This window comes from Dendropsophus ebraccatus, chromosome 3 (genome assembly GCF_027789765.1).
Source record: "Dendropsophus ebraccatus isolate aDenEbr1 chromosome 3, aDenEbr1.pat, whole genome shotgun sequence".
Taxonomy (NCBI): Eukaryota; Metazoa; Chordata; class Amphibia; order Anura; family Hylidae; genus Dendropsophus; species Dendropsophus ebraccatus.
In genome coordinates, this window is record NC_091456.1 from 51754773 (window position 1) to 51774128 (window position 19356).

The 19356-nt window shown below is 44.2% G+C and overlaps 1 protein-coding gene across 3 annotated transcripts in view; it reads right to left on the bottom strand.

Moving 5' to 3' along the window:
• The window catches only part of AOPEP (aminopeptidase O (putative)), a 310178-nt gene that overhangs the window by 161051 nt on the left and 129771 nt on the right, over positions 1–19356 (bottom strand). For all 3 annotated transcript variants that reach the window (XM_069961757.1, XM_069961756.1, XM_069961758.1), the window contains exons 8-9: positions 15255–15357; positions 14179–14286 (exon numbers count right to left, since the gene is read on the bottom strand). In XM_069961757.1, coding sequence (XP_069817858.1) covers positions 14179–14286; positions 15255–15357 — 211 coding nt within the window. The remainder of the gene's footprint in view (positions 1–14178; positions 14287–15254; positions 15358–19356) is intronic.

The window sequence follows — 19356 nt, forward strand, 5'->3', positions numbered from 1 at the left end:
TACTGGGGCTACAAAACTGACCTTCCTTTAAGCAGATTGAGTTTCTGGAGCATCACATTTGTGGGGTCAATTGGCTCAAAATGGCCAGAAAAAGAGAACTTTCATCTGAAACTCGACAGTCTATTCTTGTTCTTAGAAATGAAGGCTATTCCATGTGGAAAATTGCTAAGAAATTGAAGATTTCCTACAACGGTGTGTACTACTCCCTTCAGAGGACAGCACAAAAAGGCTCTAACCAGAGTAGAAAAAGTGGGAGGCCGCATTGCACAACTAAGCAAGAAGATAAGCACATTAGAGTCTCTAGTTTGAGAAACAGACGCCTCACAGGTCCCCAACTGGCATCTTCATTAAATAGTACCCGCAAAACACCAGCGTGAACATCTACAGTGAAGAGGCGGATGCGGGATTTTGGCCTTCAGGGCAGAGTGGCAAAGAAAAATCCATATCTGAGACTGGCCAATAAAAGAAAAAGATTAAGATGGGCAAAAGAACACAGACATTGGACAGAGGAAGACTGGAAAAAAGTGTTGTGGACGGATGAATCCAAGTTTGAGGGGTTTGGATCACAAAGAAGAACGTTTGTGAGACGCAGAACAAATGAAAAGATGCTGGAAGAATGCCTGACGCCATCAGTTAAGCATGGTGGAGGTAATGTGATGGTCTGGGGTTGCTTTGGTGCTGGTAAGGAGGGAGATTTGTACAGGGTAAAAGGGATTCTGAATAAGGAAGGCTATCACTCAATTTTGCAACGCCATGCCATACCCAGTGGACAGCGCTTGATTGGAGCCAATTTCATCCTACAACAGGACAATGACCCTAAACACACCTCCAAATTGTGCAAGAACTATTTACAGCAGAAGCAGGCAGCTGGTATTCTATCGGTAATGGAGTGGCCAGCGCAGTCACCACATCTGAACCCCATTGAGCTGTTGTGGGAGCAGCTTGACCGTATGGTATGCCAGAAGTGCTCATCCAACCAATCCAACTTGTGGGAGCTGCTTCTAGAAGCGTGGGGTGCAATTTCTCCAGCTTACCTCAACAGATTAATAGCTAGAATGCCAAAGGTGTGCAATGCTGGAATTGCTGCAAAAGGAGGATTCTTTGACGAAAGCAAAGTTTGATGTAAAAACAATGTTATTTCTAATACAAATCATTATTTCTAACCTTGTCAATGTCTTGACTCTATTTTCTATTCATTTCACAACGTATGGTGGTGAAGAAGTGTGACTTTTCATGGAAAACACAAAATTGTTTGGGTGACCCCAAACTTTTGAACGGTAGTGTATGTTATATATTTTATCTTGTACCCGATTATGTGGGTAATTCTTGATTGGTTTTCCTCCTTTTGCCCCCCCTTTTTTTATCATATCCCCCCTCTGTCTGCATGAATTAAGTTTGCATATTGTTGTTGACAGCGAAATTTCATTTACATGAAGATTCTAGTGTGTACGCTGCTTATTACTAGAGGTCAAGCTGGATTACTTTTTGGCCTATTATCTGCAGTTCAGCGGTCAAGTGGAATGTGTCAATCAAAGTCTGAAGAACTAACTTCAGCATTTAGTTTCTTCTTGACAGAGTTTACTCCCATGGATGGATTTCTCTCACAATATTCACATGGGTAAATCCAATAAGACTTTGTTATTTTATATTGTGCGTCGTCAATATCCCTAGGTGCCTCTTAACTCCTTAATGTCTGAGGCTCTTGCTGCCGAATTCATGATAGAGAGATCCTTCAGGACACTGGAGAACTCTCTCTGTAGAGCTATCTCTGGCTTTAGGAGCATTGGAGATAAGAAGTGTAAACCTCTGCTTCAGTTTCAGCCAAAGACAAGGTTTGGCTCTCCTCCAAATATATCTACTACACCTAAAGCACCTATTACACGAGGCGATCAAAGAGAGCAAGCGAGCACCAACCTTACAAGACCTTGAAAGACAATGATCAGCCAACACTGCTGCCTTTTATTACACAAAACGATTATCGTCCGTAATGGCCGATAATAGGCAACATACGGCCAATAATCACTTTATGTAATAGGGCCTTAAGGCCTTCTTTACATAGGTGATTTGTTTGGGAGTTGAAATAGATTCTATCTTCTTTGTGTTTAATCTGTTACTCCCATATACCTCTCCTTAAAGGGCAACTCAACTGTTCCCCCCCCCCCCCCAAATAAACTGGTGTCAGAAAGTGTCAGAGATTTGTAATTTACTTCTATTACAAAAACTCAAATCTTCCAGTACGTATCAGCTGCTGTATGTCCTAGACGTATAAGATATATAAGACATACAGCAGCTCTTTAGCAGCAAGAGTTGCCCTTTAAATCAACTATTTATAACAGTTTTTCAGCTAATGTCTCAGAGGCCACCTCCTGTTGCTGAGTTTTTGTGTAAAGAGGTTTCTTAGGTAAAGAAATTCATGGGGTAAAGAGTTTTATCTTGTGAACTGGAAAAGGTTTAATCCTGTTTCTTGATAAAGACTCTCAACACTATAGCTCTTATTGGTGCATTTTATATTCTTCATAGGCCTAAGAAGAGAAGACATAAAAATGGTTTAGGGTGCCTTCACACCTACCGTATCGCAGCAGAAAATCTGCTGCAGATCCGCAGCAGATTTAAGTAAATGAATGAACACAGCATTAAATACGCACTGTCAAATCCGCTGCGGATCCGCAGCAGATTTGTAAGTGCGGATTTGATGCTGTGTTCATTCATTTAGTTAAATCTGCTGCGGATCTGCTGCGGATCCGCAGCGGATTTTCTGCTGCGATACGGTAGGTGTGAAGGCACCCTTACTGTTATTTTCACATGCAGCTTTACATGAAGCCAACATGGTTCTTCTCCCGCTCCCATCTATGTGTTTCCTCCAGCTGTCCTGCTAACAGCTGCTGCCACCTGACTGGAACTTCACTGCTGCTTTTAATGTGCATCTGTGATGCCTCTTAAAGGGCCAATGCACGTCAAATTGCTTGTTTTGACAATCAGCTATATCCCCTAGCTACTTAGAGATACATCTCCCATCATTACTTGCCTGAACAATAAGTTCCTGTTTTTTTCTGACTACCCAGTTTTTGACCTGGCCTATGTGTTGACCTCCTTTCTGTCTACCACTTGTGAGTGAACACCCCTGTCCCTGATCCTGTCTGCTTCTCATCCTATATATTGGTACTATCCTATGTAATATTCAATTATTGGCTGTTGCTAATAGGCACCACTCGGAAGGTAGTGACCTCTGGGGGTACTTTACTGCGAAGTCCATACCCATTATAAGAGTAAAACTTGGGACTTTTCTTAGACCCCATTCCTCAGTTTAGCCCTAAGCCAACTCGGGGGAACCCTAAGGGTTTCAGAATGCCTTGTCTCTGTATCCCAGCCAAACCTACCAATTAACAAATATATTCATGGTAAACCACATCAAAAAGTTAGTTAAGACATCTTCAGGAGCCCCTAAAATGTATGGTAAGCTTATGTTTTACCAGGGCTCATTACTTTAAACAGTTCTGGAATCCCATAATAAGACTGTCATCGATATCAAGGGTTTTATGCAGTAAGATGTTTTAACAGGGTGTAGGAGACTTGAGAGACTCTGCCTCTTAAAATATCAGGATTCTTCCTGGCAGCTTATTAAACTCAAAGCACTTGCCCTGCCTTCACAATAAAATGCAAGGCCAGGAAAAGCTGGAGATAGAGGGAGCTGTCATGAATACTAGCTTGCTTTTCTGCATCTATTCTCACAAAGTTTTATTCTTTCAAACTATTTTAAATGTTGGAAAATAAACAGTGCTGCCAGGTAATCACGTGTCCCGAGCCTTTCTTACTGAGCCAAGGCAAAAACCAAGAAAGTCTCTTACTCTTCAGGCCAAATCCTATAAACAGAAACATTTGGTCCTGGCATTATTGTTAACCCCGTGGCAGCATAACAAGTACTTGACATTAGAATAAAAATAGTATTTCTCAGTAAAATCACATTTTTTAGTACTTCAATATTACCAAACAATTGTTGAAACTAAAGCTAATTATTTGGTTTATATAAGAACATATCAGAATGTATCAGTACAGTAACTACAATATATTATTACAAAGCTGGACTGAAAACAAATATAAGACATTAAAACAACATTATCTCACAGAATCAGAGGTATACAGAACATCAGGAGGACTGTCTCTCGTTCTTTTGCTTAATCAAAACATAACTTTTCATATGTTTCTGCCCATGGGGAGACTAACAATTCATTGCATGATTATTATTATCTATTTGGTTTCCTTCCCTCAGTTCTGAGCTGCTGCTTTCTGCTGAAGACACAAAAACCTGTGTGACCTTTTCTCTTAGTCTCTTCCTCCTCCCCCTCCCTTCCGAGACAGCTGATATAAACAAGTCCTTATCTGCTAGGGACTTGTTTACATCAGCTGTCTCAGAAGGGAAGGGGAGGAGAGGGAGACAGGAAAAAAAGCTTGCACAGTTTTTTGTGTCTTCAGCAGAAAGCAGCAGCTCAGAACTGGGGGAGGAGACTAAATAGATAACAACAAGTATGGAATGAATTGTTAGTCTCATCATGGGCAGCAACATATGAAAAGTTATGTATGAGCAGAATACTCCTTTAATAAAAACTACAGTGAAACAACCCAGTCTTTTCTGGGCTATGGATTATAGTGAGGTGCCACGGGTTCAGAGGTGTGAACTTGTGAGGAGAGTGTGACTGCTATTTTTTGGCCTGGGGCAGTCCCAGTGATAACTCTCTATGAGAAATTGGTTTAGAAGTGTACCTGTCTGCACGGTTGCTGCCGGATTAGCAGGGAATCCCTCTCTTTAGCTGTCTCCATGGATACAAACACGTAATGAGAGCGTAATTTCGATCCAATAGGGGTTCCGTGCATTACAGTTTTATGCTCATATCCATGGAGACGCAAACTTTTAGATGAAGAGGTATTCACCACTGAACCTGGGCATTGATTTATAAGGTTTGCTTAAAATTAATAAAAGTATTAATAAAAGCGGATTTCTTTCTGTGGCAGTGAGCGAGTCATAAATTGAATCAATTTGTTATTAGTTGGGATGTTGGATTTTTTTCCCTGCCAAAAACGAGAGACATGTAAAAAAAATAAGAAGTCATTTGAGGACAAATTAAATTTGCCCTATAAATGTTCAAAGGAAAGTTTCCCTTTTAAATCAAGCATGTCATTAATATTCAATATTCTACAAGTATTCCAAAATAATAAGTGTACATGTGCCATCTTCAAGATATTCCAATGGAACGTATTCACATAAGATGTAGTTGAAATGTAAAGGGATGTAGTTTCCAAAATGGGGTCAGTACTGGGGGTTTCCACTGTACTAGTACTGCAGGGGCTCTACAAATGGGACATGGACCTTAAAAATCATTCCAGCAAAATCTTCACTTAAAATTCTAAATGGCGCATGGTTTACTCTGATTCCTGCCATGTCTCCAAAAAGTAATTTATAAAAGTATTGCTGTATTCATGAAAACCTACCTATTTTGGTGTGGCTTTTCTTCTGAGTTTTTTTTTGTAAAAATTAAAAAATTATGAGCTAAAACTACATATTATTAGACAAAAAAAAAGTTTTTCAAGTTTGTGGGACAATGCTTAAAACTTTGCTCAAACATCTGTGGGGTCGACATGCTCAGTACATGCCTGGATGGATTCCTTGGGAGGTGTTGTTAATAAAATGGGCTCATGTCTGGGGGTTTCCACAGGAAGCTCTGCTACTGCAACATGGTTCCAGCAAAATCTGCACTAAAAAAGCCAAATGGGGCTCATTTCCTTCATTACTAACTTTGCTCAGTTTATTCTTTTGCATTGTAAAAATGAAGTCCTCTGGGATTAAGACAGGATTAAGAAGGAGCGCCAATTAGCATTTTCAGTGCAGATTTTGCTGTACAAGTTTTCAGGCACCAGGTGCGTTTGCAGTGCCCCTGTAGTGCCAGCAGAGTGAAAACCCCCCATAAGTCACCCCATTTTGGAAAGTTAACCCCTCAAAGAATACGTCTTGGGGTGCAGTGAGCATTTTGACCCCAAGGTATTAGAGGAAAGTATTCAAAATTAGACAGTAAAAATGAAAAACTAGAACTTTTTCAATAATATGTATGTTTAGTTTGAAATTTCTCAATTTCACAAGGAACAGGCGAGAAAAGGCACCCCAAAATCTTTAACGCAGGTTCTTCCGAGTAGAAAGGTACCCCATATGTGGGCATGAACCACTGTATGGGCACACAGCAGGCCTCAGAAGGAAGGGAGCGCCAATTAGCATTTTCAGTGCAGATTTTGCTGTAGAAGTTTCTGAGCGCCAGGTGCGTTTGCAGAGCCCCTGTAGTGTCAGCAGAGTAAAACCCCCCCCATAAGTCACCCCATTTTGGAAAGTGCACCCCTCAAAGAATACATCTTGGTGTGCGGTGAGCATTTTGACCCCACAGGTATTAGAGGAAAGTATTCAAAATTAGACAGTAAAAATGAAAAACTAGAATTTTTCCAATAATATGTTGGTTTAGTTTAAAATTTCTCAACTTCACAAGGAAAGGGAGAGAAAACGCACCCCAAAATCTGTAACGCAGGTTCTTCTGAGTACAACGGTACCACATATGTGAGCATAAACCACTGTATGGGCACACAGCGGGGCTCAGAAGGGAAGGAGCGCCAATTAGCATTTTCAGTGCAGATTTTGCTAAACAAATTTCCGAACGCCAGGTGCGTTTGCAGAGCCCCTGTAGTGTCCGCAGAAGAGAAACCCCCCCGAAAAACATCCCATTTTGGAAAGGGCACCGCTCAAAGAAGTCATCTTGGGGTGCAGTGAGCATTTTGACCCCACAGGTATTAGAGGAAAGGATTCAAAATTAGAAAGTAAAAATGAAAAAAAGAGAATTTTTTCAATAATATGTTTGTTTAGTTTGAAATTTCTCAATTTCACGAGAAACAGGAGAGAAAATGCACCACAAAATTTGTAAAGCAGGTTCTCCTGAGTACAACGGTACCTCATGTGTGGGCATAAACCCCTGTATGGGCACGCAGCAGGGCTCAGAAGGGAAGAAGCGTAATTTTGCTGGTGCAAAACCGCAGCTAGTATCGGTTATTAGAATAGCGCAGTTGCTAAAAAATTTTTTTTTAAATGAAATTACAGGTAATCTGGGGTGGTGACGGGCAACCTGGGAGTGTTTACTTGTATCTGGGGTGGTGACAGGCAATCTGGGGTGGTACGAGCAGTCTGTGGCAATCCAGGGGTGTTTACTGGCTATCTGGGTTGGTTACGGGCAATCTGTGGTGGTTACGGGCAATCTGGGGGTGTTTACTGGTTATCTAGGGGTGTTTACTGGCTATCTGGGGGTGTTTACTGGCTATCTGGGGTGGTAACTGACAATTTTGGGGTGTTTACCGACTATCTAGGGGTGTTTACTGGCTATATGGGGTAGTAACGGACAATCTGGGGGTGTTTACTGCCTATATGGGGTGGTAACGGACAATCTGGGGGTGTTTATTGGCTGAGTTGGTGACAGGCAATCTGGGGGGGGGGGGTCACAGGCAAACTGGGGTGGTGATGGTCAATCTGGGGGAGGAGTGACAGGCAATCTGGGGTGGGTATGGGCAATCTGGGGTGGTTACGGGCAATCTGTAGTGGTTATGGGTAGCCTGTGGCAATCTGGGGTGGTTACAAGTAATCTGGGGGTGTTTACTGGCTATCTGGGGTGGTTACGGGTAATCTGAGCAGTTACAGGTAAACTGGAGTGGTTATGAATAATCTGGGGTGGTTACAGGTAATCTGGGGTGGTTACAGGTAATGCGGAGTGGTTACAGGTAATGCAGAGTGGTTACAGGTAATGCGGAGTGGTTACAGGTAATGTGGGGTGGTTACAGGTAATGTGGGGTGGTTACAGGTAATGCAGAGTGGTTACAGGTAATGCGGGGTGGTTACAGGTAATGCGGAGTGGTTACATGTAATGCGGAGTGGTTACAGGTAATGCGGAGTGGTTACAGGTAATCTGGGGTGGTTACAGGTAATGCGGGGTGGTTACAGGTAATGCGGGGTGGTTACAGGTAATGTGGGGTGGTTACAGGTAATGCGGAGTGGTTACAGGTGATCTGGGGTGGTTACAGGTAATGCGGAGTGGTTACAGGTAATCCGGGGCACTTGACTTTTTTTCCCGTCACCAATGATTTTTGGTGACGGGACAAAAAGTGACGGCAGCATTTGGAACAAGTGATCATTGCCCCATGCTCTCCGCCACCTCTGGTTGTGGAGAGAATGAGAGTTTGATCTTTTTTTAAGGGTACAAACACACTTGCTGTATCCGCAGCGAGTTTCTGGCTGCGTATTCGCAGCGAGACTTGCTGAGGATCCGGGCCATGTGTACTCAATGGTAGACAAACTCGCAGCAGGGATGTACATCCCTGCTGCGAGTTTGTCCGCAGCTCGCCCCGTTAACTCCCCGGCCGCCGGAGACTATACGTCACCTGATCCCGGCTATGGGGCTCCCGACGTCTTCACGGCCAGTTCAGCCAATCAGTGCTGCGGTGGGGCAGCACACTGATTGGCCGAGCGGGACATGTCGGGAATCAGCAAAGGACCAGGTGATGTATAGTTGGGATTAGGTGATGTATAGTCTCTGGCGGCCGGGGGGTTAACGGGTTGGCCTTTGGACAAACTTGCAGCAGGGATGTACATCCCTGCTGCGAGTTTGTCTGCCATTGAGTACACAGGACCGGGATACTCAGCGAGTCTCGCTGCGAATACGCGTGTGTTTTTACCGTAAGGAATTAATCACTGTGAACACTAAGGTTATTCTGGGGGGGATGGGGGGGGGGGACATTCATCTCCTCTCACTGTGGATTAACGGTGAGAGGAGATGAAAGCATGCAGTGCCCGTTATCGGTGGCCGATACTGGTAATAATGGCGATCGTCGGTGCGGGGACTGGCCGGGACTAAGCCCACACTCTGCCCCAACTTCTCAGCAACCTCCGGTAGCTGAGAGGAGGGGGCTGCGGGCATTACTGGCGCTGCTGCACTATTCTGCGCCATCGCCATAAAGAGCTGAAGGCAGCAGAATAGAGCCCATTAGTGATCGCCGTACAAATTCATATCGGCGGTCACTAATAACATAATACATGTATTCGCTGGGTCACTACGGTTACGGCGATACCACATTTGTCCGATCGCCGTGCCCGCTAATACAGTAATCAGATGCAGCTGTCAAACATGACAGCTGCATCTGATTACCGGCTGCAGCACTTCCCTGGTGTCTAGTGGGGGAGATCGCTCCTCCCTGTCTGATGCCAGCCGGGGACTCGTCCAAGATGGCGCCGTCCCCGGCTCGGCACTCGTTTGTATTCGGCTGCAGCAGCCGAAAGCAAACGAGTGCCGATCTCATTGATCTTTGCTGTATATCTATACAGCAAAGATCTCAATGAGAGATCAAAGTGTATATACTAGAAGTCCCCTAGGGGGGCTTCTAGTATATGTGTAAAAAAAAAAAAAAAAAAGTATTGTTATTAGTAAAAAGCCCCCTAACCTAATAAAAGTCTGAATCACCCCCCTTTTCCGAGGTTATAAATAAAAGTAAACAAATAAATAAATAAACATGTTTGCTATCGCTACGTGCGTAATCGCCCGAACTATTAATTAATCACATTCCTGATCTCGCACGGTAAACGGCGTCAGCGCAAAAAATCCCAAAGTGCAAAATTGCGCATTTTTGGTCGCATCAAATCCAGAAAAAATGTAATAAAAAGCAATAAAAAAGTCGTATATGCGCAATCAAGGTACCGATAGAAAGAACACATCATGGCGCAAAAAATGACACCTCATACAGCTCCATAGACCAAAGGATAAAAGCGTTATAAGCCTGGGAATGGAGCGATATTAAGGAACGTATATTTGTTAACAACGGTTTGAATTTTTTACAGGCCATCAGATACAATATAAGTTATACATGTTATATATCGTTTTAATCGTAACGACTTGAGGAACATGCCTAACTAGTCAGTTTTACCCCAGGGCGAATGGCGTAAAAACACATTCCCCCCAAATAAAAGAAATGCGTTTTTTTTTTCAATTTCACCACACTTTGAATTTTTTTCTGGTTTCGTAGTATACTTTATGCAAAAATTCAGCCTGTCATTGCAAAGTACAATTAGTGATGCAAAAAATAAGGGGTCATGTGGGTCTGTAGGTGTAAAAATGCAAGTGCTATAGCCTTTTAAGCACAAGGAGGAAAAAACGAAAACGCAAAAACGAAAATTAGCCTGGTCCCGAAGGGGTTAAGCAGGTATACATTGAAAAGTGATGCATCTATTATGAAGCTGGAACCAGGGCCGGCCTTAGGGGTGTGCGAGCAGTGCGGCCGCACAGGGCGCTGTGCACTCATGGCAGGAAGGGGGCGCCACCTGCATCCCCCTGAGGCCATATATCCGTCCCCTGCCTCTGCACAGCAGCCGAGGAAGCTCTTCTCCCCCGACATGTGACTGCAGCCTGGCCCCCATCCCCCGCCCCCCACAGCGTCTCCCAGCTCACAGAGGCCCATAACCCCGCCCCCTCCCCCGACGGAGACATCAGCAGTGTGATCCTCCGCTCTACCTGCTTCTCCTCATGGGCAGAGACATCCTCCACTACTACTGCAGTGTGACTGTGAGTATAACTATCTATCTCTGTCTGTGTGTGTTAGTGGAGTTTGTGTGTGCTCTGTGTGTGTTAGTGCTCTGTGTGGTAGGACAACAACTCCCAGCATGCCCCTGTGTGGTAGGACAACAACTCCCAGCATACTCCTATGTGGCTCTGTGTGGTGGGACAACAACTCCCAGCATACTCCTATGTGGCTCTGTGTGGTAGGACAACAACTCCGAGCATACTCCTATGTGGCTCTGTGTGGTGGGACAACAACTCCCAGCATACACCTATGTGGCTCTGTGTGGTGGGACAGCAACTCCCAGCATACTCCTATGTGGCTCTGTGTGGTGGGACAGCAACTCCCAGCATACTCCTATGTGGCTCTGTGTGGTAGGACAACAACTCCCAGCATACTCCTATGTGGCTCTGTGTGGTAGGACAACAACTCCCAGCATACTCCTATGTGGCTCTGTGTGGTGGGACAGCAACTCCCAGCATACTCCTATGTGGCTCTGTGTGGTAGGACAACAACTCCCAGCATACTCCTATGTGGCTCTGTGTGGTAGGACAACAACTCCCAGCATACTCCTATGTGGCTCTGTGTGGTAGGACAACAACTCCCAGCATACTCCTATTTGGCTCTGTGTGGTAGGACAACAACTCCCAGCATAATCCTGTGTGGCTCTGTGTGGTGGGACAGCAACTCCCAGCATACTCCTATGTGGCTCTTTGTGGTGGGACAACAACTCCCAGCATACTCCTATGTGGCTCTTTGTGGTGGGACAACAACTCCCAGCATACTCCTATGTGGGTCTGTGTGGTAGGACAACAACTCCCAGCATACTCCTATGTGGCTCTGTGTGGTAGGACAACAACTCCCAGCATACTCCTGTAAGGCTCTGTGTGGTAGGACAACAACTCCCAGCATACTCCTGTGTGGCTCTGTGTGGTAGGACAACAACTCCCAGCATACTCCTGTGTGGCTCTGTGTGGTAGGACAACAACTCCCAGCATGCTCCTGTGTGGCTCTGTGTGGTAGGACATCTCCCAGCATACTCCTGTGTGGTAGGACAACAACTCCCAGCATACTCCTGTGTGGCTCTGTGTGGTGGGACAACAACTCCCAGCATACTCCTGTGTGGCTCTGTGTGGTGGGACAACAACTCCCAGCATACTCCTGTGTGGCTCTGTGTGGTGGGACAACAACTCCCAGCATACTCCTGTGTGGCTCTGTGTGGTGGGACAACAACTCCCAGCATACTCCTGTGTGGCTCTGTGTGGTGGGACAACAACTCCCAGCATACTCCTGTGTGGCTGTGTGGTAGGACAATAACTCCCAGCATACTCCTGTGTGGCTCTGTGTGGTAGGACATCTCCCAGCATGCCCCTGTGTGGTAGGACAACAACTCCCAGCATGACCCTGTGTGGCTCTGTGTGGTAGGACAACAACTCCCAGCATGCCCCTGTGTGGCTCTGTGTGGTAGGACAACAACTCCCAGCATGCTCCTGTGTGGCTCTGTGTGGTAGGACAACAACTCCCAGCATGCCCCTGTGTGGCTCTGTGTGGTAGGACAACAACTCCCAGCATACTCCTATGTGGCTCTGTGTGGTAGGACAACAACTCCCAGCATACTCCTGTAAGGCTCTGTGTGGTAGGACAACAACTCCCAGCATACTCCTGTGTGGCTCTGTGTGGTAGGACAACAACTCCCAGCATACTCCTGTGTGGCTCTGTGTGGTAGGACAACAACTCCCAGCATACTCCTGTGTGGCTCTGTGTGGTAGGACAACAACTCCCAGCATGCTCCTGTGTGGCTCTGTGTGGTAGGACATCTCCCAGCATACTCCTGTGTGGTAGGACAACAACTCCCAGCATACTCCTGTGTGGCTCTGTGTGGTGGGACAACAACTCCCAGCATACTCCTGTGTGGCTCTGTGTGGTGGGACAACAACTCCCAGCATACTCCTGTGTGGCTCTGTGTGGTGGGACAACAACTCCCAGCATACTCCTGTGTGGCTCTGTGTGGTGGGACAACAACTCCCAGCATACTCCTGTGTGGCTCTGTGTGGTGGGACAACAACTCCCAGCATACTCCTGTGTGGCTGTGTGGTAGGACAACAACTCCCAGCATACTCCTGTGTGGCTCTGTGTGGTAGGACATCTCCCAGCATGCGCCTGTGTGGTAGGACAACAACTCCCAGCATGCCCCTGTGTGGCTCTGTGTGGTAGGACAACAACTCCCAGCATGCCCCTGTGTGGCTCTGTGTGGTAGGACAACAACTCCCAGCATGCTCCTGTGTGGCTCTGTGTGGTAGGACAACAACTCCCAGCATGCTCCTGTGTGGCTCTGTGTGGTAGGACAACAACTCCCAGCATGCTCCTGTGTGGTTCTGTGTGGTAGGACAACAACTCCCAGCATGCTCCTGTGTGGTTCTGTGTGGTAGGACAACTCCCAGCATGCTCCTGTGCGGCTCTGGTAGGACAACAACAACTCCCAGTGGTGGGTATGTGTGGTGTGTATGTGTATATGTGACTGTATGTGTGTCTGTGTTTGCAGGATATATATACTGTGTGTCTGTATGTGTCTGTGTAAGCAGTATATACACTGTGGGAGAGATTCATCAAACATGGTGTAAAGTGAAACTGGCTCAGTTGCCCCTAGCAACCAAAGAGTCTGTGAGGAATGAAAGGTGGAATCTGATTGGTTGCTAGGGGAAACTGAGCCAGTTTCACTTTACACCATGTTTGATGAACATCCCCCGTGTGTCTGTATGTGTATATGTGACTGTATCTGTCTGTGTAAGCAGTATATACAGTGTGTGTCTCCAAGAGATAGGCTTGGGATGGGCTACAATCAGCCGGGAGGGGGGGGGGGCGCCAAAAGAATATTCTGCACAGGGCGCCATCTACCCTAAGGCCGGCCCTGGCTGGAACGATATAACAGACAATGTACAGTACTGTAGAAATTACTACCATAACAACAGTAATAAATAACACAAAATGTCATACTGGAAACTATAAGTGAGAATATGATGGGGGTATTACAAGCAACTTGTGATATTATCTATAATGGACCAAGGTTCCATTCTATGGACAGTCCTGGAATTCTTTCCCTGGGGGAGCTCAATTAAAGGAGACTCTGTCAGTAGGTTTATGCTGTCCTATCTAAGGGTAGCAGTAGAGAAGTTGAACAGAATGATGTTTCACTTACATTGTTCTGTGCAGCTGATCCAGAGATCTCCTCCTGAATAACATGGACAATAAGTAGTCCTCTCCATTATATGCATGAGCCAAGTTGTCCTCATTATTTATGAGAAGCAGAAAATCCCGCCCACCAGCTGCTGATTGGCAGTTATCTATTTATGCTGTGTATAGGCAGTCAGCTGTCAATCAGCAGCTGGAGGGTGGGGAAGGGGTGTGGCAATAATCCTTTTCTCCTGCATATTAGGGGAATGGCTGAACAGAATGTTCAGCATTTTTGTCACTAGTTTATACTTCCCTCATTTAAGGCAACATAAACCTAGTGACAGATTCCCTTTAAGCTGTACTTTTATAGTAAAGATTTAAACTTACCTGAGAAAGTATCAACTGGCCATGAAATCTATTCACAAATCTTCTCAAAAAAGAAAAGTAAGACTCTGCACCTAGGGTATTTGCAAGGGTGCGCAGTAGAAAATAACCCTAAACATAAAAAAGACAAAAATTGCTTTACTTTACAAAATAAAACATTGTAAGATACATACATAAATAAATATTACAATATATTGTGGACAATAAATCAAAATGGTAGATGGTGAACACCCCCCTCTCCCTGAACATTCAGTCATAGAGGACGTTCAAACACTAATCCATTATTGTTATACTAGTAAAATAATAATACTTTATAAAAGAACATTACTGTACAGTGGCAATGCTACGGGCATTATATTATAAGGAATAGGAAACACGGTAGATGCCAAAACATGACATATAGGTGAATATACGTAGGCTGATTTATAGGTGGATTTGCACAGTTGTATGCCAAGGATCTTTGGACGAAGTCCATTTGGCAGGCCCCTGTCTTATACATATATAAACATTATATTAGTGTGGGTCGTATGGAGGCGTTTAGTGACTTTAAAAAGGGCTCTCTCACAGGTTGCCTTCTTTGAAACTTCTGATCTCTTCTAGATTCGTCCAGGTCAACTGTAGAAGTTGCTATTGTTTTGAAATCTCTAAACAGCCTAGCCACAAAGTGCTAAATACCCTAACAAATACACAGAGTACTGCTGCCAACTACTGGGTCATGTGACAAATAAAATTACTGTTGTATTTTCTGTAGCGACTCACTAGAGAGTTCCCAGCTGCCTCTGTAAGTGACATCAGCACAAGAGCTGTGCATCGGAAGCTTCATGAAATGGGCTTTCAAGGTCAAGTTCCTAACTGTTCCAAGTTGCTTGGAAGTTACATCAGCACAAGAGTTATGTGTCAGTAAGTTCATGAAATGGGTTTCCATGATGAAAGAGCAGTATACAAGTATACAAGATGTCTACATACTTTTGGCCATATAGTGTGTGTATATATATATTACATATTTACATATATCACAAGATTTACATATAATAAATATAAATAATATATTATATATGAGCAAATTTTTATCTACTAACCTTTAAGTAATGCATTTGCATGAACGTTTTGTCAGCGTTTAAGCCGTGCCGTACCATGGAAGCTCCTGAATCACTAACTTCACCAGTAGATTCTCCCTGTGGCCTAAAAGTGTGACAAATGCAAACACAATGAAAAATATAAAAAGAATATTTTTCGAAACTAAAAATGAACTATGTGCATGGTGCATCGTACTGTACATGAACATTTTAATTTCATTTAACTTTTTCTAAACTTTGACATATAGGATAATTTTTTACTCACCGTAAATTTTCTTTCCTGTAGTCCGAAGCAGCAGCACGAATGGGGAAGATCCTATCTTCCTGCAATGGTAGGACAGATGGTACTAATAAAAGAAGATTGATTAGGAGCCCTATAAGAAGGCCATACAGACCCCTCCTCCTTGTGTCAATTCTAACGACAAAAACATTAAAAACTCATAATAAAATCTTAGTTAATAAGGCATTGAAACAATCAAGGTATACTGCATAAATAATAGTTTGTTTAAATCAGGGCGGGAAGTCTGTGCTGCTGCTTCGGACTACAGGAAAGAAAATTTACAGTGAGTAAAAAATTATCCTTTCCCTTACGTCCTCAGCAGCAGCACGAATGGGGATATAGCAAGCTATGAAAACAGACTAGGGAGGGCCATTACATTACATTACAGAAGACAGAATGGCTGAGCCAAAAATTGGTTGATCAGACTCGTGAATATCTAGTCTATAGTGCTTGACAAAAGGTATTGACGGACGACCATGAAGCAGTCCTGCATATTTGTTCCAAGGGTACAGATCTTTTTTCAGCCCATGTGGATGATATTGCCCTCATTGAATGTGCCTTGATTGCATCAGGTACTTGTAATCCAGCTTCTTGGTAGCATATGGAGATGACTTCCCTTATCCATCTGGACAGAGAAGCTTTGGATGACTTGCATCCTTTGTTTTTCCCTGCAAAGGATAAAAACAAGTGGTTAGATTACCTGAAAGAGTTTGTCCGTTCAATAAACATGCTCCAAGCCCTCTCCACATCTAAGGGATGAAGCTCCTTCTCTCCTGTGTTGGCAGGAGTAATGGACTGTAACAATGTAAATGTGGAAGAGACTTTCACCCACCAGGCTTCAAACTTCTTTACCTTCAGGTAGATTCTGTAGGCAGTTGTGGCTCTGGACTGCAGAAGAGTGGTCACCACTTTGACAGCATATCAATTTCCATCTTGTTGATGGCAGTCAAGCTTCGAACAGGCCTACCCTCTTGAGTTATTAACTGAGGGTATACAGAAGCCTCCAGATTATTCCTATGGAATTAGCATCAGGAGAGAGCGCCATGCTTTTAGATAATAAGAGGCCATCATGAAACCAGAGACTTGCTACTTGCAAGATTTTTAGACTGTGCCCACACCTGGCAGGTATGCTGGGAGTAATCTCTGCTACTCTGAGTCAGTAGCTGGGGAGACTGGGAGAGTTCCCAGAAGATTCTTAGGCAGGGGGCTCACCATTGTGAACCATGCCCTCTTGGGTCAAATAGGGGCAAATGAGGCTGACCAAGGGCCAATCTTGTCTCAGATTCTGCAAGACTCTGGGCATTATAGGAGTGACAAAAAAGGCTTCCCAATTTGAACCTTCAATAGGAATAGGTCTATCCTCCATGCGATTTACCAGAAAGCTTCTGGTCCAGAGACTGTTCCTCCGACAGGGTTACATCGCAGCATAGATTGCCAGCAGACAAAATGCCCCTGCCTCCAGTAGTAATGTTACTGATTTAGTGCCCCTATAAAGATCGATATGCGCCATCCTAGATGCGGTTTTGATCTTATACTGATAGCTTTCCATAGATTGGTGTGCTGGAGTGGACTAGTATTCCCTTCATATGTTGGATGCCAGCAACATCTCTGATGGGGATTAAGGCTCCTTGCTCCTGCATACAAGCGCCCCACTGTGTGCTTGATACATCAATGCTTTTCTCTACCCACTTCATTGGGAGACTGGTGCCATCGAGCAGGGAAAGCTATCCTTGTCTCTGGGTGTAATTTCCAGAGCAGACCTAAGACCCAAGGGTATCAGATGAAGTGACAGCAACTGGGGAGTACTGAGAACCCCGACTTGTGTCAACTTCTGTAATCTCTCTGGAGGAAGAGAGAATGTCACAGACTGGGGATCTATTCTCTTCTCTAGGAATTGTCCCATGCCAGAAACAATGATGAGGTTCAATTTTCTCAAACAGTAGAAAGTACAATAGACATCAGCTTGGTGACTGTAGATGGAGCCAAGATGATTCCAAACAGAAGGGCTGTAAATTGAAAAGAATGCCAATTGCCTTGTACAAAAGGTCTTGATGTAAAGGAAAATGCAGCTTTTGTCTGTAGACAGGTACATGTGGGTATACATGGCCAGATAACGTCCTTCTAGGAGGGAACTACAGAGCATAAATCCTCCATACAACCGCCTTCTCAGAGGAGGCTGTATACAGGTACATGCAGGTATACCTGGTCACATAACATCCTACTCTAGGAGGGAACTACGGAGCATAAATCCTCCATACAACCGCCTTCTCAGAGGAGGCTGTACACAGGTACATGCAGGTATACCTGGTCACATAACATCCTTCTTCTAGGAGGGACCTACAGATCATAGATCCCACATACAGCCCCTTCCTCAGATTGTGAAATTCAATATGGTAGCCTTTCCTATCATATAACACTGGTACATACCTCTCTCATTATGGAAATAAATTGTCAGAAAAGATGTAGTCACAAGTTCTTGTCCTTATCCCCAAGGCCTCTGAGACATCTGGCCCTTTTTGTGCAGGATTCTTTCCTTTACCTTCCGTACTAGAATTCCTACGGAATGTGGAACAAAAGTAGAAGTTCCTTCTCTTCTTATTAGACTTGGGCAGATAATGGACCTGATCATAAGAAAAAAAGGACTTTCATGAGAATCTCCAATACAGATCTAACTATCTTTATATTGGAGTGAACATCTGCCCCCTTTCAACGAAGAACCTGTCTCCAAACTGCGGGGATCGGGCAGCCAACTATACTGCTCAAGTAATAGACAATTATTTATTTATTTTATTATTATTTTTTTTTTGAAAATTACTAAGAATTTTTTTTTTTTTTAACAAGGTCTTTGTTCGTCTGAAGGAGCCATGACCTCGGACTCCATCCAGTTCAGCCTGTAGATTATCATTCAGATGTAAAATCTTAAGCAGTCATTGTCTCTTCTGAGAAAAAGTTGCAATCCACAAATGAATTCCCTGCCACCTGAAAGTGGAATCTTGCAGGATCTGTACACCAAGAAAGCTTTTTCCACTCCAGAAGTTCTGTCACCAGAATCCTGCTACATCCAAGGATGGAAATTGTGCCAGACTGACCGTCCGACTAACAGACTAGTGCAGAGTGCCTGAAATCAGACACACAGGTGCACTGAATATGCAACCAGCAATCCTAAGGCAGTGTTCACACATAGCAGCTTCATAGCTTTACTGCATCCTTCAGTACACAGAAGCTCCATCTGATATCATCTGATATCAGTATTACAGAGTGTACCTAGACAGCAGGTGTACACAGTGTATTACAGAGTAATTAGACTGCAGGTATACACAGTACACATCCAGCAACTCTAAGCATGTAGCTTCTTAGGTCACTGCATTATCTGATAATAGTACTAAAGTAATCAGATAGGATTGTAGATGTGTACATCTGTGTACTAAGGCCATGTTCACACACAGTAGCTTTACTGCATTCTTAAATAGCAGCACTGGAACAGCGCAAAAAAGCTCCATAGAATCACTGCATCATCTGATGGCAGTATTAGGGAAAGTAATCAGATAGCAGGTGTATCCAGTACACATTCATTAGCTCTAAGCATCTGCTCACACACATATCTCTATATGGTTACTGTATCATATGATAGCAGTATTATCATGTGATAGCAGTATTAGTGGAAGTAATGAGACAGCAGGTGTTACACAGTAGACATCCAGCAGCTCTAAGGCTGTGTTCACACACAGTAGTCTTATATGTCTACTGCATCATCTGATAGCAGTATTAGTGGAAGTAATGAGACAGCAGGTGTTACAAAGTACACAACTTCAGACTCCAAGGCTG